The following is a 21,783-nucleotide window of genomic DNA, read 5'->3' on the forward strand; positions in this document are numbered from 1 at the left end:
CAAGAATCTGCACGAGTGAACGCAGATTGTTAGATGCCTCATTTATTGCAGTGGGCAGGAAGAACAGAGACAAAATTCCACAGAGCACTGTTCTTTCTCAGGACTGCCGTAGATAGAAGATTAGACAAGAGGGGCGACTGCTGCGGGCACGACTGTGTACATCAGTTATAGCCGGCTGTTTATAGCAGGTTTGGGGATGTCAGTTTCTGTACGCACTTAGTAGCTTACTACTTTCCAGCTTCGACGAAATGAATCAGCTAAGTTCATCACATGGAAATCTGTCTCAATCTCGAATAAATGAAAAACGGATAAGGAGTCGAGACAATTTACTGATAAATGCTGATTTTAGTGAGGAAAATTACGGCGGCTATCATGGACTTCAACAAACGTAAGTGGACCTCCTCACATATCTCTTTACACGTTGACTGTGAAAATGTGATAGTCCACCTAGTCTGTTTATAGTAACTAACGAGCTTTTGTACTTCTATTCGTTAGAGACGTTGTGTTCTTGTGTAATTAATGTAGCCTACACGTAAACAACAATACCAGGTTTAAAGACAAACAGTTTAAGTCAGTGGGCTTGTGTGACATTTGATTGCAGCTGAATAGAGACGAAACATCTGTCCTACGGATTTAAGCCAACTTCATCTGAGTAACATGTTGTTTTCTATGGTGTAGCAAGTATAACAGACCTTATTCATACAGAACGCATTTGGTTCTACGACAGGCTATAATTCATTACCATATAACCCCTACATAATGCATTTTGTCAACGAAAACCACAAACTTATTAGCATTGTGTCCACGAAGTACTGAGGAGAGCACAGAAAACAAAACGGATGATTCATGTCCTGCACTGAACTGAGTGGTGTGCTTTTCATTTTGTGGACAAAAGACTAACTTTTTTGTAGAAAAAACCCCCACTTCTGTCCACCTATAGATAGGCATTCTGATGTTAATTTTGTCCACAGAACAGTTCTGCTATATTCTGGCATGGAGGGTCCAATAAATTTGTGAGTCTTCAGGTCACAGAATGCATTTTGTCCACCATAGCAAAGGCTGATTAAACTTCCCTAGGCCTCAGTGTGAATAGAATGGTCTAGGAAAGTTTAAGCTGCCTTTGCTCACGTGGACAGAAGACACTATGTAACCTGTTGATTCACAGAATCCATAGTTTTCATCGAAATAGCCTGTTCTGCATTAAAGGTGCGGATGATAGATTAACAAATAACAGAAATGTTTTTAAAACAAACATTTAGTTTACTAGAAATGTTCATTCTACTTTTCCTAATTCTATGTATTGGTATTATAGATGTTGTTGATTTTTGATCATGAGATTGAAGCTGATGATGATATCATTGGGATAGTACCTGTCCTACTGATTTGATGTGGGGTACATTAGTGCCTTTGGCCTTAATGAACATTTCTATTTTATGTTTGAATATCGAAATATATGTATTTCATAAAAATAATGCTGATAAAATAAACACTGACATAACATGATTTTCAGGCAGAGTAACAGTGACAGTCATGTTCTGGCTTGGCAGAATCTGGCAAAGAGTAGGAGACAGGCAGTGCGAGGGGCAGCCTACATGTTTAATCCAGAACCTTACAGCCTCACTGCGGTGGAAGAGCGTTTCCTCGACGCAGCTGAATATGGAAACATCCCAGTGGTACGCAGGATGCTCGAGGAGATACCTGATCTCAATGTGAACTGTGTGGACTACATGGGCCAGAATGCACTGCAGCTAGCTGTGGCGAATGAGCACCTGGAGGTAACAGAGCACTTGTTGAAGAAACCCAATCTTGCTCGAATTGGAGATGCCCTATTGCTCGCCATAAGCAAAGGCTACATCAGGATTGTGGAATCCATTTTGAGCCATCCGGCCTTTTCTGATGGTCACAGACTGACAGTAAGCCCCGGTCAGGTCGCAATGCTGGATGACTTCTTTGCCTATGATGAGGATGGTACACGGTTCTCCCATGATGTCACTCCAATTATCCTTGCTGCCCACTGCCATGAATATGAGATAGTGCACACACTCCTTAGGAAGGGTGCCCTCATTGAGCCACCTCACGACTACTTCTGTGACTGTGACACCTGCAATTACCATCAGAAGTATGACTCCTTTAGTCATTGCCGCTCACGCATCAACGCCTATAAGGGCCTTGCCAGTCCAGCTTACCTCTCTCTGTCCAATGAGGACCCTGTGCTGGCAGCTCTGGAGCTCAGCAATGAGCTTGCCACCATGGCCAACATTGAAAAAGAATTCAAGGTAAAATGCATAAAACACAGCTTTAAATGTTATCCCAGAATTTGTAGTATTATGGTCATATAATTTAAAACAACAATAGCAGTGACCTTAACACATATGCCCACGTTTCTTTTTAAAGGTACTCATTAATGGTTTACTTTGTTAACACTCCCTTTATGTGATGCTTTATCATGTGTTCCCTTATATCACAGCTGTTTGTTTGTTTTGGATAAGACTTGACATCCCACTATCGGTTATCATAATATGGATCACTATTTCCCCTCAGAATGATTACAAGAGACTATCTATTCAGTGCAAAGACTTTGTTGTGGGGCTTCTCGACTTGTGCCGAAGCACAGAGGAGGTTGAGGCCATTTTGAATGGCGAAGTTGATGAAAGTCTTGAGGTACCTGGGCGACCAAGCCTCATCAGACTAAAACTGGCATTAAAATACGAACTGAAAAAGGTAAATAACCTAGTTAGAACGTGGCGCTAAGGGGTTTGGCAAAAAAAAAAGATGTTTTGAGGGATTTCAATAATTTGAATTAAAGAAAAACTACTTTTCTGTTGTTCAAACAGTTTGTCGCCCATCCACACTGTCAGCAGCAGCTACTATCCATCTGGTATGAACATGTCTCTGGACTGAGACAGCAGACAACAGCAGTTATGGTATTGGTTGTTCTAGCTGTTGCAATTGGTCTGCCAATCCTGGCCATGGTGTATTGGATCGTACCATGCAGTAAGGTCTTAGCATTTTGTTTTTATTCCTTTACAATTTTAAACAATTTTGTTGATTTTTAAGTGTTCTGATGAGGATCAAGAGAAATATCTCAAAGAAACATGTGAATCCATAACAAGGAACAAATTAAGTTTAAAGTAACTTGACTGTACACTATTTACATTTTTGTATGTGTAAAAACTGGGTACTTTCTATGATGGCAAGCGAAACTTTGCAAAATATCTATAATAAGAACTTTTTTTTTACTATGTTCTTTCACCAGTTGGGGAGAATTATGCGTGGTCCTTTCATAAAATTTGTGGCTCATGCAGCTTCCTTTACAACGTTCCTCGGCCTTCTTGTGCTAAATGCAGCAGACCGTTTTAATGGAACGAAACTCTTGCCAGACATGACGGTCCATGATTGCCCCACCCAGTTGTTTCGTATGAAAACAACCCCTTTCACTTGGATGGAAATGCTAATCATTTCCTGGGTCATAGGTCAGTCTCAGTGTCCTGTTGAGATGTATCTCATAATAACATTTTCACATATTACCACTTTGAAAAAAACTCCATGTCAGTATTTCAGTGGAAGGTTTTATATTGGTTTGCCAACAGTTTGTCACTTTACTAACTCAAATTTGAATCATTTTGTTTTCAGGAATGATTTGGGCAGAATGCAAAGAGATTTGGTCCCAGGGGCCAAGAGAATATCTATCTGAGCCATGGAACATGTTGGATTTTGGAATGTTGGCCATTTTTGTGACATCATTTATGGCACGATTCATGGCATTTTGGCATGCGTACTCAGCACAGAGTTACGTTGACGCCCATTACACTGATTTGACGAATGTAACTCTACCGACAGAGATTGAGTATTTCCAGCTAGGTGAGTGTGTAAATAGATCAGAGAAAGTTCCTTAAATTGTCTTTGTTATGCATTGAATTCTGACTAATGTATTGGTTTTGTCATGACAGCTCGCGTTGACTGGTTACCCTCCGACCCTCAGATAGTGTCAGAGGGTCTGTATGCCATTGCAGTGGTTCTGAGTTTCTCAAGGATTGCTTACATCCTGCCAGCCAATGAGAGCCTCGGGCCACTGCAGATATCCTTGGGAAGAACAGTGAAAGATCTCTTTAAGTTCATGGTGATATTCATCCTGGTGTTTTTGGCATTCATGTTTGGCATGTTTAATCTCTACTCATATTACCTTGGAGCCAAACAAAATGAAGCCTTCACAACGTGAGTACAATAATTTTCTTTGAGAGCTAATTGTAATTAAATTGTACTTGTACTTATACATTGTTATGTGGCCCTTAGTTTTCTGTATGGTATACACATTTAAAAAAAAAATAGGATCAAACACTGCTTGAAAGTGAACAATAGAACAAACAGTATTTCAGTGATGTTTATTACATACCAGTGAAGAAGGTAATTGAAAAAAGAGAAATTTTACCTTTGTTCACGTTGTCTGTTATCTTACTGTTTTGCAGTGTGGAGGAAAGCTTCAAAACATTATTTTGGGCAATATTTGGACTATCAGAAGTCAAGTCAGTTATAGTCGACAATGGGCATAAATTTATAGAGAACATTGGCTATGTCCTCTATGGAGTATACAACGTTACGATGGTTATAGTTTTACTCAACATGCTCATTGCAATGATGAACAATTCATTTCAAGAAATTGAGGTAAAATTCCTATATACATCACCTCAGTCAGTAATTGTGTGAAACATCACATGTACAGGCTTAAAGAAGTAAGGTAGACATTTAGGAAAGTGCATAAACTCACACTAGGTTGAAATATGTATTTGGAAGGACCTATGAGCAACTCCAATATTTTAATTAACTGTCATGATTGTGCCTTGATTTGTGTGTCTTGACTAGATGTGCTGAGGGGTTTTAGCTAGCCATGCACCCCTCATCTCCTCCTGCCTGTATGAAGGTAGCATCGTATTACTGTTTTAAGAGCACATACTAATGCCTTTACTCATCTCCCTGCTGGGAACAGGGTGATGCAGATGTCGAATGGAAGTTTGCTCGAGCCAAACTTTGGTTTTCCTATTTTGAGGAAGGCAGGACACTTCCAGTTCCTTTCAACCTGGTGCCCAGCCCGAAGTCTGGCCTGAAACTATTCATGGGGATCAAAGCACTTTTGCTGGGCTTGATTCATAGACAATGGACCATGGAGAAGGGTGAATCAGAGCTGAATGAGGTTGGTATTTAGATCAACTGTCCAATCAGTGTGCCAGCTGTCTCTGATGGGTTCAAACATTTTATGTATAAGTTGAGTTGATGAGTTCATTTCTCGTCTGTTTAGCCATTTGTATAAGAAATGTGCTCTTCCTGCAGCTAAGTGAAAGGGGAAAAGACTCACCAACAGATCCAAGCCCAGATTGTCCAAGTCGATATCAGGTATTTGCGCTAATAGACATGTATATTGCTGTCTGCCTTCTTTAATAACAATTTAGCTATTACATACTACTGACTTGATTACCATGAGTAATTTGATAACAGTACTCATTACATTGACAGTAATTAAGTAGTGTTACTCAATGCATTCCAGATTCTATTACAATACTGACCTCTCTAGAATAAAGGTATTTAGTTACTTCTTTGCAGCTAAAACTTGCCATCTGGACTATAAACTGTTATCATCTTATTACAGAAGATTATGAAACGCCTTATCAAGCGTTATATCATCAAATCACAAAGCGATAAAGAGAGTGATGAAGTCAATGAAGGTAAAGAACCTATGGCCTACTCAAGGATTTTGTTATCTTAGGTGGTCTACAGCTGAATTAAATGTTAAGATTGCATGAGTGTAGCTAGTAGCACCCTGATATCAAACACATTTCCAAGGGGTTCAGACAGAGCCATGCCCCCCCCCCCCCCCCCCTCTCCCACACACACACACCTTGCTTCATAGTCCTACACTGACTAGCCACGCTTGATGCATGATTGAAACTGGCCAATGGGCACCAACATTCTTGACACCAAAATAGATGGTGCTAACTGGCTGAAACTGACCACATAAAACCTGACCTCTGGTTAAACGTGACCTCTGTTGAAGTGCATGAGTTTTGTGATCATTTCTGATGGTTGGCTTTACCAAGATGAGTTCATGTGGCCAACCTTTAAAAATATAACCTCATAAGGGTGCAAGGGAGGAATGTTTTGAAAACAGTTGGAACACTTTAGGTAAGATTGCTTCACCACAATGCACTGTCAAACTAAGATTTTATTGGTCTGTTACAGGGGAACTTAAGGAAATTAAACAAGACATTTCCAGCTTGCGTTTTGAGTTGCTGGAGGAGAAATCTCACAATTTGGAGGATCTTGCAAACCTTATCAGGCGTCTCGAAGAGAAGTTGTGATGTCTAGAAACTGCTAATTTGATCTATGACCAACTGCCAACTTCTGGAAAAGGACAAGCACCTGATACTCACCTAATACTTTTCCATTTCAAGTAATGTTGCCATGGACTTGTTGCTGTTACTGTGATGGTTACCTGCGCTGCAGTGCCTTGGGGACATGCTCTAGTGAGGTTTGTACGTCTGAAGTTTCGGGTCCCTCTCCCCCTCTCATTTAAGGGTGGGTAACAAATGCTCACACGTGAACAACAAAGAACCTAAAGTAGTACATTTTGTGCAGGCTAGCTGTTAAGTATGTGAGACTTCACAGGTTGTTTCATGAGAAATATTTGCAGTGTAGAAAAATTACACAGTTTTTACTGTCTTGGTCACAAGAAAACTGGATTTAACAGTTGTTTTATAGTTTACACTGTCCATTTTAAATATTAACAATGTGACCAAAGCACAGACAGACCGCAAATCTGATCATATTTATACAAAGCATATTCAGTAAAACGTTTAGATGCTAGCTGTTTACAGATGTCCTTCATTCATGTATACAATACATATATTTGTGGTACGTAAATGAATGTAAGAAATATTTCAAATGATTACTTGCAATATATTTGTGTGATATTATTTGTTTTCTTTATTATAAATAGATATTGCAAGATTTGTATGTTTATCACGTAGCCCTCTATCCTTAGGTGGCTTTGTCTGGTTGTCTGTGGATTTCTGAGCGCATCAATCCACGTCTAAATAAAGAATGGGTTTGTTTTCCAAAGATTATGTTTATATTCAAAGTGGCAATGGGACTTTAACTAGAAGATCGGAGTGTCAGCCTCCGTACAAGAGAATGAGGAGGAAAAGGCTCCTATTCTTTGAAATATAAAATCTTAAATGAATTTGCTGAAATAATTGAGAGCCCAACTAGCAAAGCAGCTGTAGTCCAATTCTATTTTCACTGATTATTTTTATTCCTTGTTTTTCCTTTAGTAAAAGTGTGTGGGGAGCATAATGTGTAAGGTGCAGGCACCAAAATCAATCCAAATTAGTGAAAGAAAATACAATCTGCTGTCTTAAAACTCAAATATTTGGTTGTAGAATTGTTATTCTAAACATAAAAAAGAATGTAAAAATGGATTAGCTATGGCAGAGTCACAGCCGTGAGGATATCCTTTCTATCCATTTCTTATATCCATTCTTTTTATTGTTTAGAATGATTTCCCCCTTCTATGAACATGACTCCTCTGCTGTAGGTTTTTATGCATTACACAAACCATAATGTTTTTGAAACATGTTTTTATTGTTGACACTAGCTCCACGTTATATATATGAAGAATGGCTGAAACATTTAATTCAGCTTCTTTCACATAACAGTGCAATATCTAAAAATACTCCTTTAATGTGATTAATTACTTTGAGGAGTGTCCATTCTCCTTATCTTCATGGTGACAGACTTTATCTGAACAGGAAGGCCATTCTTAGTCCAGGTTTCCCAGTGCATGTGTGGGAGGGTAGCTTGGTCCTGATCTAAAGGGGAACCGTTTAGGTTAGCACGTCCACACTGGTTAAACCACCAGCCTGTTCCATTCTGATGGGTGCTGCAACTCTCCACAGCCTTTTCATCAAACGTACAGAATGGATTACAGCCATCGTTGTCAACGTCAGATGTGCTAAATGGTGCTGTTTCCTGATTTTCTTCTTGCTCATACCCACGGAATGAATCCCCTGCCAGATTGCAAATGTGTAAAAAAAAAATGAGTATTTCATTGAATAATAATCTTGAAATGATTCAAATGTAGTTTGAACATTAGTGAATACTAATCGCATTACCTGCACTGCCAGCATATCTCCCAAGATGAATTCTAAAGAAGTTGGTCTCATCTTCAATCCAGAATTTGTCGTATGAAGCATATGAGGTGGTGTCATCTTGGGAAGTTAGGGCAATATGGAGCTGGAAATGGGTGTGTTTCTGGTTGACGATATTGAATATCTTCCTTAGACCAAGCCAGTGTTCTCCTACCCAAAAGAAAAGCAAAGAAGGCAATGTCGTTATTTGAGTATTATTGTAAATTATTCTGCTAGTGTACTTTGCTCCAAAAGAATGTGGAGTACTCACCTGGAAGATGACCAAATCCATTCATGTAGTCTGACCACGTGCGTTTAAAATCAGTAAGCCCATCTGTCCTCCTTTGCACAACAGTCCATCCACCATCCATGTAATCCATCTCACAGAATACCTTAAAAAAATAGTTTTTACATTACAGGGACACATTGGGTCAAACTTTTAAATTGTGTTGAGTTGTTACAGATATATTGTTAGCTTTCTCATTGGAATAAACCCCTAACTCAAAACATTCACAGCAAATTGAGACACATTGATTGTGGGTCACATCAATTATAAAAGGTTCCTTAGAGGAAGAAAAAGCGTTTCACTTGTTCAACCTGTACTGAGGAACACTTGTGTTTTTGACTTAATGTAGTCTATATATTTAAGCAAAAACAAATGTTCCCATTTCATTTCTGAATTCTTGTAGTGTGGTCTGACATTATTCAAGATGAAATTACTTGCAGCTTGGTAGCTTCATATTGTAGACCTCTACAAGAATTTACCTCAAAAGGGTAGTCGGTATTTTCTGGATGGATGATATAGATCCCACTAGGTATTTTGGAGACTGTTGTATACAGTGTTTCTTTTATGTCACTACAATCCCGTCCTGGAAAATTGGCAAAGAAAGAAAAGAACTCCAGTACATTTCTGATATCAGTCTTTTTTGGCTGGTAAATCAAGATGATAGTATTCTTTGGATGTGAAATGCAAACAGATTGACAGAACATCTACAAAAACACTGCATATTACCATGCGATTGTACTGGCTTCATTGATAATGTTTCAGTGTTACTCCGCTGAACCTCTGAGCCAAGTGTGCTGACTTTGGACACGAGTTCCAACAGCTTGAAATGCAAGAGAACATCAGTTGAGGAGCTGATTGCCATATAGGAAACGTCTTAACAACTTGCCTTACCACTGAATATGTTCTACCTGGTTAGAAAGTAGTTCCAACGATTTTTGCTGTTCATCTATCAAGTCTCTGATCATCTTTCTAGTGCTCCTTGTTGATGAAACAATTGAATGCTGAAGGTCACCTGAAACGTTCATAAAACACATTAAACCTTAAATCACATTTTTGAAGCACAGGAATGTTACAAATTATGACTACAGATGGGTGGTATTCTGTATATAGCAACACAGTATTTTATGTTAACAGTTATAATGTAAGTGATGCCTTCTTCTGACATCATTCATTCCGTAACATACATACTACACAGAGAGTGCTTTTCCTCCTTCATGAGCTTAGCTGCCAGGTCACAAGGTATTGTGCACTTTTCCCCATACTTGACCACAGAGGGATTCTTGTCACTTTTGAGAGTGGCATCATGGAAGTCTTCAGTTTTTTCCAGAGACTGATTTGTTGTTGTATTCTCTGAGCTCTGTTTAAGATCACAATAAAACAAAATGCTGCTGTATGAGATACAAAATCACATAATATTGATTTGTTTTTTTATTTCATGGTCAGGCACAGTGTATAAATAACATACACTTTATTGTTACATGGTATGTAGCAAACAAAACATTTAAAAAGGGAAATCAATCAAAAGAACAACATTTTTTAAAGAAGATAATCTCAAGCAATAAAAACGAACAGAAATGGTAAATAATACCACACTAGCCTACTGACAAATTCTGTAAATTATACTATCAAAACATATTATATATACAACTAAGGCAAACAAATGAACAAACATATTGTTCTGATTTTTTTGCATTATCCAATTAATGCACCAAAAAGGGATGTGGTTCAATAGCCTACTGCAGAATTACCAAAGAAACACAGGCAAATTCTAAGGAATAAGAGGGGAAACTTACAGTAGATGGAGGTAGAGGTAACAATACCAGTGACACCAAAATGAGCCAAGTCATGGTAAATGGTCAAGGAGTGCTTCCAATACTGCTTGAGGCTATTTCCCTCTAATTGGGGAGAGTAGAGAAAGGGCAAGGGATGTATCTTTAGCCAGCCCACTTTCCTTAGCCTACATCAGTCAAAGGAATTCCACGTCTATAATATCAATACTTAAGTGCTCTTTTTTGACTGCTTGACAACATCCTGTGTTGCCTATCAAAACCAGATGTGAAAGGAAACTTGACACTGCATGTTCCCTAGTGGGCAACAGCAGGCTTTCAAGGTTGTCTGGCCAACATGCATTCCTTCCGCAGGATGCCTCATGCCCCCGCTCCTGAAATCCAAGTTTTTGCTAGAACAATATATCTTGAAGTAATCTGATCATGCTTGGCGCTACAGGAAACGTCCTTTTCCAAGTATTTTTTGTCGATTAAGGTGACTTCGGCAATTCAGGGACTTCAAACAACTCTCTTGTACACACAAACCAAGACCAGTCCACTAACCTTAAGGTATTAAGGTGATACCACAGGCTGATCCCTGTGTGGAAAATGTGCTGCATCAACTGGAGCTTGCGCAGAAGAATGAGTCGCGCTCGCGCGTTTCCATAGTGATCCCCTGACAACATCATGGCTGGTGAACAGTTAGATCAGAAGTATGTCTTCAATTTACTATCGGGTAAAAACTTCCCTTTTCTCCAAAATCCCGACATTTCCGGACGCTTCATGAAATGGTAATAGTGCATTCTGCCATTCATTTGTTGATGAGTGCAGATATTATTTTGGTTTAGCGATATTTTCTCAGATAGCGATAAGTAGGCTATAGCTCAACGTTACCGTAACGTTTCTCCATTGCGTTTGGAAACATTTCATGAAGTTAACCAACGTTAGTATTAGAGCCCGTCTAATATGGTATTATCTGATCATGTGTCTGGCATAACCTGTAGGCTATAACACAAACTTAGCAAAAATAATTTAAAGGTCATAACGTTAGGTTGGATAACGTAAGCCCAATAACTTTATGTGTACCAACAGATCCTTGAATTCCGTTAAATTAATGATAAATACATTAATTTCTCATGTCAGGTCAATGTTGGGGAGAATATCAGCCAAGGCCTTTAACTTCGACCAAATGTTTCATCCTTATAAAAAGGATGAGTTTGTTTTGGTAAGTGCAACTTGTGTGTGTGTGTGTGTGTGTGTGTGTGTGTGTGTGTGTGTGTGTGTGTGTGTGTGTGTGTAAAGTGTGACGTTACAATAGTGTTTGGATAAGGAAAGTGATTATCAAGTTTTTAACCCTAACCCTCAGACACCGCAAAATGAGACACAATTTCAAGAGTTAATGAACTAATTCTAGGCCTATTGTCTGATTGCGTATTCAGAATTTTTTTCAAGACCCTTGCGTGATGGAGAACTTAAAGGTCTTGAAGTCAGGATACTGGACAACCCTAAGTAAGTTTGTTCTGCATTATTCTGAACTATTCTTATGAACTAAGCCTAAGTGTGGTGGTTAAAGAAAAATAACTTGTGAGACATGTGGTGATTTCATTGCCACTATAATTATTTGTACTGTTGTTTTCACAGGTAGTAATCTTACTCGTGTGGATGTTGAGGTTGTCCCATGCTCAAAAGTTTCAATGGATATTTTCGACCCTCTGAATTCTGCTGGAGTGTTGCGACCATCTGGGCATATAGTCAAGTGTTACCATGAAATTTATGGAGACTTTGATGAGTTGAGAAAAGTATGCCTCCTTTTATTTATTAATTTATTTATTTATTAGAATTTGGTTTGTTTATAAATAAGAAATGAATGCTCATATTGTGAAAACCTCAGCTTTGTACAAAATGTCAGTGTTAATGACACATACTCTTCTTTTCTAAGGTGTTGACCATAGAGGACTCAGAAAAATATGATTTAATAAGACCTGCTGATCGGGAAGAGTTTCTCTTCAAACTTTTCAAGCATATATGTCTTGGTGGTGAACTCTGCCAGTATGAGGATACTATCAGTCCCTACATGGACACTGTAAAAGTAATCTATAAAGATTTTGTGAGGTAAGTGAAAGTATTTATTTATATGAAACATTATGCTTAAGCTGTCTGCTTTGAGTGTAGGAACCGATATATTTTCCATAATGTCTGAAATATTTCTCAGTAAAATGCTGGACAAATTGATTTGATCTTTTAGGTTGTACAACAGAGTTAAGCTGTTTATCATTACATTGTCAAAATGAATTAGGCACTAGGTACAAGTCACACTGGAGTAAGTCACACTGTACAACCTATTTTACAGACAAAGTTAAGTTACTTAATTACTTAAATTGCATATGCATTTTGTATGGTTTATTTTAATTCTTAATTTGTCTGCCTGACAAGGCAACTGGAATTTGCTAATTTGGGGGATTTTTAGAATTGGGATTACTGGGATCTACTTTACTATTTTCATCAATGAATACTTGCAATAAAAAAAATAGACATTTGGCTACTTCGACCATTATACTATTTGGGTAATCAGTTGAATACAAATGATGTCCAGTACTGTGTATATTTTGTTTTCTGTTTTCTAGTGTGCAGAAAGACTGTAAGACAAAACAAATCAACATTGTTTCAACCATTTTACAAGTCTCCGCTTATGTATGTATACATGTTTTCCAAACCTTTATTTCTCCATACTTTATAATGTTAGATCTAAAATTAGATCAGTGTATTAGAAATGCAAAGAATTTGTACATGATTGAAGTAAGTAAGTCTTTGTGTTTTGACAGGATGCTTCTGGATTGTGCTATCCTGACAGTCTGAACTCAGAGCAGAGCTTTGCCTACCTCTGTGTTGATCCTCTCAAGAGGCATGTGTATGTCTTCTATCATTCCTTTGGCATTGGACATCTTTCATAGGCTGGTGCGCCACATTGCTGAATTGTTGATCGGTATTTTATTAGCTGTTTATGATTACAGTTTACATGACCAGTTTAAGTGAGTTGCTTCAGGTCATCAGTGTGGACCAGTGGAGCATGCTCATATATGCTTAATGTGTGCGCTAAACAGCAAAAAGCAACAGTTCCGGTGAAAATATAGGGTACAACTTGAGTTCTATGCTTACGTCTAAAAGCTTGGTAAAACTTCTTATAGCGAGCCAACAAAACATTTAGGAGTTGTCTCATATATGCTGTTGATGTTAAATGATACTGTGAACTTCTGAATGTTTTCCACTTTGGTGGCAACCGTATATAGACTTCAGTCATTTGCTTTCTGATGTCAAAAGGGCTCTAAAAATAACTGTAAAAAAATAAAGGTAATAAAGGTTTTATCCAGTGACTTTTATGTGATATGTGTGAGAAAATGTATTTCTAAACTACTGTAATAACATCACAATCTGTGAGACGGGTACAAATACAAATATTGTAATCCTAGATCTATTTTGTCTGCTTTTCTCCCACACAACAACATACAAATACCCTTACTCTCAACCAGTCAAGCACAAGCAGACTCTGCACTTACTCTCAACCAGTCAAGCACAAGCAGACTCTGCAATGATGCCACACTACTTGGTCTCCCTACTACCACCCACTGGAATTATGTAGTCGTAACAGTAGGCTACAGCAATAATCTTTATTACAATAATCCCAGCCTCACTCTTTTTTTTACACCAGAAATGCACTGTTTATTGAGTTCATATAAATAACATGCTTTTAGAAGGGATTCAGACTGCATTGCCAGGTACTGCAGCTCTGTCAGCCATACAACTAACTGTGAACACAGCCTCATTGCTGCAGCCTTGCTTTTGTATATGCACATTCTTTATTCTGTATGCCTCATGATACATTTTATAATGATAGCATTTAGTCCTGCTGTGAAAAATGTCACTGTGTCTTAAATATCATTCCGTTTATTGTTGATATCATTAGGCCAGGATGTGTTTGTATGTCATTTTGTATTCATGCTCAGATTACCAATATATAGGCTGAATAATAATTTTAAATGTTTAAAATGTGTGAACACTGCTCAAATTCCCACAGGCTATCACTAAAATCTCACTTAAACAAATCCTCATGTGGTTTTAACGAAACTGGAAGTTAAGTATATGAGAAATCTAGCCAAAAAGCAAGCAGGTTATGACAAAAAATACAATCATAAAACAATAAATAGACAATAGGATAACAAGAGTTGAATTAAGAACAAACCATTAAAATAAAATCATGTGAAAAAACCTTTTTTGTTTGTATTATCTTTTTATAAATTGTTATTTATTATTATTAAGCTGTGACAGTTAATGTGCACAGCAACTTACGTTTTTTAGCTGTCTGATGCTGCCTCGTCTGTCTCTGTTTTTGTGACAATGACAATAAAGTACTTTGAACCTGAACTTTGAACTTTATATCTCGAGAACTAGCTACATTTGACTGCCCATGGATTTTGATGGTACATTTACTTGTGCTGCAATTTCCCCACCCGTATCATCCATGCACCATAATGACTCAGGGAACATACAGTATAATTTTAGTTTCAATCTGAATTAATGTGACTCATTTGTCAGACGGGATATTTTTTAAATTAGTGATTTACAGGAAATCGGATCAAATAACTTTTGATGCCCTTAGTAGCCTAGGCAGAGAGTGAGAAAAAAGTCACAATACTTAAGCTTTCCATTACTAAATATGTAAAGCTACTAATTGTATCGTGGTAGGAAGTGGAAAGTTTCGATTTAAGAACTACTTAACGCGGCTGCGCCCCATGACGTATGATGGAAAGTACCAATGTTCCCCAACCAATCTAACTTTTTTCATATACGCCCTCACTGGCGTGCCGCCTTGTGATTTGACAACTTGTTTGATGAGCGGACTAGATTAGTTGATTGAGTATTTTGATAACCAGTTTTACTGTGGTTATAGTAGTACGGTTTAAATTGTTATGCCACGTCTCTCTCCCCTGGAACCGGTCTCTAAACGCAGGTAACGAAACTTAAGTGACCCATACGGTTAAGGAGGGTAATGTATTTCGAGGTATAGTTACGTTTCAATTCTCCGAAATATATGAGGATGATTACTTTAAATTTGCGAGAGACTGGAAAACAGGAAGTGAAGTAACTGCGCTGTAATCAGCTGCTTCATCGGAGCCATTTTATGGACGTTGCGAAATACACGGTGTGGTATTGTAGCAAGAAATTACCTTCCTCAAACTGAACATGTCTGTTGGGTATGTTACATCCAGCTAAAATATAAGAGATGTGATCTATTGGTTGAACCTAGGGTAAATGTACTAGTGCTTCCACAGGCAGTTGACGTTAGATCGGTAACCTCACTGTGAGTAATGCCCTTGTAATGGCGCCTTCACATAACTAGAAGATTGTTAACAGACAGTGAAATATCTATTTAACGGCAGATTTTTACGCCAGCGTGTAAAGTTTCAACCTGAGAAGTCAAATGGCATTGCTAAAATGAATAACTAGGTTGAATGTGTGCGATATGGTGGAAATTCTCTGTTACCCAGTTAGCAATTTTTAACACAAAGGCTTCAAGTGGCACGGTTTGTCATTTTCTCTGCCCCACTACAGCCAAATAATATGTAACGTTAACAGTTTAACGTTAATAATTTGAACTCTGATTTAATCATGAGATAAAACAAATCCTGTCCCAGCACAGGCTATGTAATACATCTAACGAATTAACGTTACATATTCACTTTCAATACAGAAAGTCTGCAGTCTAGCCGTAAACCGGGATTTTCTATTCTCTCAGACATGTAAGAATTTGTAGGGCTAGGACACTCGCACTCTAATTTGCCGTAGGGCGTTTCGCTTCGCTGGTATTTATCCCAACCCAATTCGCGTTGCTGGCATGTTACATGATTGACATGCTAAAAATGCTAACATTTTCTTAAAGAATATCCTACATAAAATATCTAAACAGGATTCAGACATTTGAAATGTATGGTCTGGCTGAACCAACAATTTCAGTTAATATAAATTGATCTCAAATGTCATTGTAAGGACTTAATACTAATATTTGTTTGTGACTAATGTTCTCTCGATCATATTGATTCCTAACATTATTTTCTTGTCAACTCCACAGGTCTGGCTGGCTTTGACGTGGGAAAGGGTGCTCTCATCGTTCCCCATTAAAGTGCCTGACATCTGTATTTTTTTAATTTCATAATTGGATCTTATTTTCCAGAATGGAGACCTAAACCCAAAATTAAGGGATGCCTGTCAGAGAGAGAGGCTTGAATTAACACCTCACCACATTCACCTGCTAAACAATTCTGGCCATACCCATTTTTTTCAGTTAGCTTTGCATTGCAAATGTTGTGCTTAAGCGTCATAATGTTTTCAAGAGAAAACATACATGGGAGGAGTGTGTATCACATTCCTCTTGACCCTGACTGATGTTTCAACTGTTACAACAGTAGGATCATCTCATTATAAGTTTTCCATGGTCAGCTTCAAGATCTTAGTTTGCAGTTTTGTTGTCATGTGTGATTCAGCATGAGGTGGAACTGGAAATACTGTTCCTGCGAAGTGCTGTGTGTCACATGACCGTGTGCTGTGTGTCACAATGGTTTAGGAGAGCTTTAGAATGTAATGTTTTTAAGCTGGGGTTGATGTGAGTTTTAAATAAAAGGGGGACCTGTGGATCGTCTTAGACTCAATAGTACAGTGATATCAGCAGTCTGATATCTGAGGGTTCCCTTGTGTCTCGGAGCTTTTGAATGGCACGGAAGTAAGAGGAATGTGTGAAACAGTGTGTGATTTTACCATCCGTGAGGTTTAGCCTTATCATCTTTTAGCTATTTAATTCAAGCCTCTCTCTCTGAATGGGCATCCCTTTTTATTTTCTCAAATGGAAATTCTACAAAACAATCCTTTCCTGATGGGTTTGTGTCGTAACAGTGCCCCCACGGACCTGCAGTACGACAACACCTCCGAGTTGTTCCGCATATCCACGTACGCTAAATTTCCCACCACTTCACCTGTGACAGAAAGAAGCCTGGCTCGTGCCGGCTTCTACTACACTGGTGTCGGGGACCGAGTTCAGTGCTTTCGCTGCAAGGTGACGGTGGACAACTGGCAGCCAGGGGACTGCCCAGCCGAAAAGCATAAACAGCTGTCTCCTAGCTGCCAGTTCATTCAGAGCTTGCCCTCTACCGCCAACCTGCTGTCCTCCTCCCACTCCGCTTTCTCTCCCCTCCGTAATGCCACTGCCCTCCAGATGCCCGCCCCTGTGGCCGGGGCAGCGGCGCCTTCCTCCAGCCAATCAGAGGAGCAGGTGGGCTATCTCAACATGGGCTTCAGTAATCTGGCCCCGTCTAGCCCCCTGGCGTCACGTGGTGTGGAAGACATGTCCCACCAGCGCCCGCAGACCTGCCATAACCCCAACATGCGCCGGGAGCAGGAGCGCCTGGAGTCCTTCAAAGGCTGGACCCTGACTACCATCACCCCAGCTGAATTGGCGAAGGCTGGTTTCTACTACCTTCAAGGGGATCGTGTGGCCTGTTTCAGCTGTGGAGGTCACCTGAGTAACTGGGAGCCTGGTGACAGGGCGGTGGCGGAACACCAGAGGCATTACCCCAACTGCCGTTTTGTGAGGGGGGACAGGATGGAAAACGTGTCTCTCGCTGAAAGCGGTGTCTTGACCAATGTGTCCAACTCAGCCATGCAGCAGTGTGATGAGAGGCTTCTCACGTTTGTGAACTGGCCCCTCAGAATACCTGTTCGCCCAGATCAGCTTGCTAAAGCTGGATTCTACTATGTTGGTAAGAATGTGTCCAATGTGAAATTAAATATTAATTGCCGGACCACATGCTGGGTATTAATGATGTTTGTTTGTCTTCCCCACTTATACACAGGTCGCAATGATGACGTGAAATGCTTTTGTTGTGATGGAGGATTGAGATGCTGGGAATCTGGCGATGACCCATGGGTAGAACATGCTAAATGGTTCCCAAGGTAACTTGCTCTGAATATAGCAATGTATTTACACAGTTCATTGGAACTCCCCCACTGTAAAGGCCAGAGATTTACTGGCTTCTGTTGTTGTAGTATATTGACAATAACCCAGTCCCAGTGTTATTTTAAGAAATCTTCCAGTTTCATAATTTTGTTTTCAGTTCTGTCTCTGGTTCACTACTGAGTCACAAAATTGTACAACGGGGGCATTTCAGTGTTTTGAACAAAGCAGGGAAAGGTAACTTGGAGTAAGGTTGGTAAACCACCTAAAAGAAGAGCATCATGGCTTTGTTTTGTCAGGAGGATGAAGCCATAGGGCTCCTCTATTAGGAGGTTCACTCTACTCTTTAGTTACCTTACCCAGGTTTGTCTCTAAACCACGTACCTGGAATACTCCCCAGATGGTCTGCAGCCAAAATGATGTTGCACAACAATCTGATATTCTGCTTTAATGGGAATGAGTTTGATAGTTCTTGGGGAAAATTGTAGATGCACTTTGTTGCCTCAAAGTTACAATAGAAAACAATTTGCTTGAGTGATAGTGCACTGCATTCTTTGATTTCAGAAACTGATGCTGCTTCCCATGTCATTTAATGTCAGCTACATCCTCATACATCAATGTGTTTTTTGTTTGTTTTTTGCCTCCTCCAGGTGTGAATATCTTTTGCAAGAGAAGGGCCAAGAATTTGTCCACCAAATTCAAGCCAGATTCCCAAGACTCTTTGAGCAGGTAGGTGTGAAACTCCAGTGATAAGACCTTGCATTAGGCAATAGAATGAAAACTAACTGTGTCCTTGCTCCACAGCTGTTGACGAATGGTGACAGTAACTCTCGTGAGATTGTTGATCCACCAGGTAAGTGACATACAGTTGAAGCTTGCCAAAATCAGGTCACCATTATTTTTGTATATTTGAGAACCCACAACTCACTCATTAACCATGTCTTCACTCTTGTTGTACAGTTGTCCTTCTCAGTCCAGGAGAGGAACGCTCAGAAGATGCCATAATGATGAACACACCTGTGGTGAAGTCAGCCCTAGAAATGGGCTTTGACCGTAACTTGGTGAAACAGACTGTGCAGAGCAAGATCCTTACCAGTGGGGAAAACTACAAGACTGTCCAGGAGCTGGTGTCTGACCTGCTTAGTGCAGAAGATGAAAAGAGGGAAGAAGAGAAGGAGCTTTTTGCAGAGGAAATGGCGTCAGGTATAAAGATTCCCGAATTGGCAAAGTTTTATCGAGTTGTATCAAAAACATTCAGGGCAGGAAAACCCAAAACCAAGAATCCAAAGGGAAATGTGGAACTGGTTCCTTTTCTACTAATTTAAAAGGGAACTAGCCCCAAGGGAACTGTGGCTCTGGTTCATTTTCTACTAGTTTAAAAGGAACTAACTCAAAGGGAACTGTGGGTCTGGTTCCTTTTTTATTTGTTTAAAAGGGAACTAGCCCCAAGGGAACTGAAAAGTCAGGTGTTTAAAGCTGAAGCTGCAGCTAGCTACCATTATCGTATGTAATTGCAATGGGTCAGCTTGGCACTAAAAATCTGATGGAAGTTGCAACAAAAGAATTGTTATCATTATAGTAGTTGTTGAAGGAACCAAAGCCAATTTATTTTGGTCGGCAGCAAGGTTTTGGTGTAAACATTGTGATTTAATGCGTGTCTATGAAGAAATTCTTGACTTGAGTTACATGCATACTTACTCTACATGACATTGCTGTCTGTGTACATGGTGTCAAATGTTGCCATGTCAGACAGTTTTGCCCACTCTCAAATTCCAGTTAGTCCCTGTTGACACATTGGGTATTTAAAACAAAAAAAGTCCTGGTTACACTGGTAAAACCTGTCTCAGTTTCCAGGTTCTCAAACGTTCTGTTTTGTGTTGTACAAAAACATCAGCACAGCTGATCACATGCTGAACATCAGTAAATGAGGACACTAAAGTTCAGGTCAAAAGGTTAAAATAATGCTCACTTATCCTCATGGATGATTTTCAAAAGAACACATGGTGCATATGTTTGAAGTGGGTGGGGGGGGGGGGGGGGGGGGGACACACAATAGAACTTTCCATTTTGCATTTGAATGTACTGTCACTGTAGTGTATCATGTGGTACAGGTCAAAGATTACTGGATGTGAAAAAGGTGACTCATTCTTGATCTTTCTTTTTCAGATGGCTTTACCTTTCTGAAAAAGCACCACACAGCCCTGACACAGAGACTGAAGAGTGTACAGAGCCTCATGGATCATTTACTGGAAGAAAAAGTCATTTCCCAGGAAGAGTATGACACCATTAGCAACTGCACTTCTGTCAAGCGGCAAACAGCCCAACTCATCGACTTGGTTCTGTCAAAGGGGAACGCAGCATCAGAGGTCTTCAGAAACTGGATCAAAAAGAATGATGTTTACCTCTTGAGAGAATTAATGGGTATTAAACCATTTTCGTTATTGATTACAAATGTAGATTCCTGTACAGTATAGGACCGTGCTGCTTGGAATAGACCTTTACATACATGCTTCATGAAACACCTGATTATAATTCCACACACATGGGAGTAAAACTTGGTGATGCAACAAGGGAGGATCTTTATCTTCCAAGTAAACTGCAGAAGGATTTCAGTAGTATATCCAGCTACTAAACTCCAACTACTTAAAAAAAAAAAAAAAACCCAACTGACCTCTATTGTTTAATTGTTGTTCTCACTGCACTTTCAGCCCAGGCAAATGAAGCTGCATCACCGAGTCAAGATCTTTCAGGTATAACAATATATGAGAAGGGTTGCTTTTCCTTTCAGATTTTTAGAAAAAAAAAGGGAATCAGTTTCAGCAGCCTGAGAGAAGTCTGCTGTCCTCTATTATTAAGCCATTAGTTCCCATCTTTCTTTCTCTCTGTTTTCTTGTCTTCTCTAGATTTACCCATGGAGGAGCAGCTGAGGCGACTTCAAGAGGAGCGCACTTGTAAAGTTTGCATGGACAAGGAGGTCAACATCGTTTTCATTCCCTGTGGACACTTGGTAGTTTGCAAGGAGTGCGCCCCGTCACTGCGCAAGTGTCCCATCTGCAGAGGCGTGGTCAAAGGCACCGTTCGCACCTTCCTCTCCTAAATAAACAAGAAGATTTAAATAAATCAAAAGCAACGCTGAAGCGTTTCAGTTGTGTTTCTTCAAATGGGTGTCTGATACATAATGACCAATTTTGTAGGCACATAAGGCCCAGTAGTGTCGTTTACCTAATATAAAGCCATTATTATTATTGGTGTAATTGCGGCAGCATGAAGCAGACACAGTACTATTGTTCTTAAGTGTTCTCTGTATCCTGCGTACTAGTTCTCTTGTAAATATGTTTGCCATGCCCCTATTTTTTGTTCCTAATTTTTCATCCCTTTTCCCATTTGAAATGAATGGAAAAACACTATGGAAACCCTCGCTACAATTCAAGAATATCCAGGTTTCCGACAGCCAACCTTGTGAAGTGCCATCCAAATATTTAGCTGCTCGTCTGCTCTGGTTCTCGAATAAATGAAGATTACGCCACCAATGCGGATTTATAAGCATCAGCTGAT

General features: G+C 39.4%; 4 protein-coding genes across 5 annotated transcripts; 3 read left to right on the forward strand and 1 right to left on the reverse strand.

Annotated features, from left to right (window-relative positions):
• The first annotated feature begins 95 nt into the window (after window positions 1–95).
• Window positions 96–6,625, forward strand: trpc6a (transient receptor potential cation channel, subfamily C, member 6a). Its single transcript, XM_080848805.1, has 12 exons — window positions 96–388; window positions 1,511–2,276; window positions 2,542–2,721; window positions 2,835–2,999; window positions 3,257–3,473; window positions 3,634–3,861; window positions 3,951–4,215; window positions 4,467–4,662; window positions 4,985–5,188; window positions 5,326–5,388; window positions 5,642–5,717; window positions 6,232–6,625. The coding sequence occupies exons 1-12, from the start codon at window positions 249–251 to the stop codon at window positions 6,348–6,350; spliced, it is 2,619 nt and encodes an 872-aa protein (XP_080704931.1). The 5' UTR covers window positions 96–248; the 3' UTR covers window positions 6,351–6,625.
• A 1,112-nt stretch (window positions 6,626–7,737) lies between these two features.
• angptl5 (angiopoietin-like 5) lies at window positions 7,738–10,310 on the reverse strand (the record flags this gene model as incomplete). Its single annotated transcript, XM_080856893.1, has 8 exons — window positions 7,738–8,057; window positions 8,163–8,348; window positions 8,449–8,569; window positions 8,943–9,046; window positions 9,190–9,283; window positions 9,372–9,475; window positions 9,652–9,820; window positions 10,257–10,310. The coding sequence occupies 8 exons, from the start codon at window positions 10,308–10,310 to the stop codon at window positions 7,738–7,740; spliced, it is 1,152 nt and encodes a 383-aa protein (XP_080713019.1).
• A 606-nt stretch (window positions 10,311–10,916) lies between these two features.
• Window positions 10,917–13,180, forward strand: cfap300 (cilia and flagella associated protein 300; the record flags this gene model as incomplete). The annotated part of the gene is made up of 7 exons (XM_080857010.1): window positions 10,917–11,020; window positions 11,373–11,454; window positions 11,669–11,738; window positions 11,871–12,028; window positions 12,169–12,341; window positions 12,854–12,920; window positions 13,052–13,180. The coding sequence occupies 7 exons, from the start codon at window positions 10,917–10,919 to the stop codon at window positions 13,178–13,180; spliced, it is 783 nt and encodes a 260-aa protein (XP_080713136.1).
• Window positions 13,181–15,400: 2,220 nt separating this feature from the next.
• Window positions 15,401–21,354, forward strand: birc2 (baculoviral IAP repeat containing 2). Of its 2 annotated transcripts, XM_080832885.1 has the most exons (9): window positions 15,401–15,478; window positions 16,354–18,034; window positions 18,128–18,227; window positions 18,879–18,957; window positions 19,033–19,081; window positions 19,189–19,431; window positions 20,395–20,649; window positions 20,937–20,978; window positions 21,132–21,354. In XM_080832885.1, exons 2-9 carry the CDS (start codon window positions 17,122–17,124, stop codon window positions 21,323–21,325), a joined length of 1,875 nt encoding a protein of 624 aa, XP_080689011.1. In that variant the 5' UTR covers window positions 15,401–15,478; window positions 16,354–17,121; the 3' UTR covers window positions 21,326–21,354. The 2 variants fall into 2 exon arrangements, with proteins under 2 accessions (XP_080689011.1, XP_080689012.1); XM_080832886.1 differs by lacking the exon at window positions 20,937–20,978.
• Window positions 21,355–21,783: the final 429 nt, after the last annotated feature.

Source organism: Sprattus sprattus (assembly GCF_963457725.1).
Source record: "Sprattus sprattus genome assembly, chromosome: 1".
NCBI classification, from domain to species: Eukaryota; Metazoa; Chordata; class Actinopteri; order Clupeiformes; family Clupeidae; genus Sprattus; species Sprattus sprattus.

Excerpts from the sequence above, each read along its gene's own strand:
- birc2 (XM_080832885.1), top strand. The coding sequence starts at position 17,122 with ATGGAAATTCTACAAAACAATCCTTTCCTGATGGGTTTGTGTCGTAAC. Across the intron at positions 18,035-18,127 it reads AGCTGGATTCTACTATGTTG|GTCGCAATGATGACGTGAAA; the intron begins GTAAGAATGTGT and ends ACTTATACACAG. Across the intron at positions 20,650-20,936 it reads CCTCTTGAGAGAATTAATGG|CCCAGGCAAATGAAGCTGCA; the intron begins GTATTAAACCAT and ends CTGCACTTTCAG.
- trpc6a (XM_080848805.1), top strand. The coding sequence starts at position 249 with ATGAATCAGCTAAGTTCATCACATGGAAATCTGTCTCAATCTCGAATA. Across the intron at positions 2,277-2,541 it reads ACATTGAAAAAGAATTCAAG|AATGATTACAAGAGACTATC; the intron begins GTAAAATGCATA and ends ATTTCCCCTCAG. Across the intron at positions 3,474-3,633 it reads AATCATTTCCTGGGTCATAG|GAATGATTTGGGCAGAATGC; the intron begins GTCAGTCTCAGT and ends TTTTGTTTTCAG.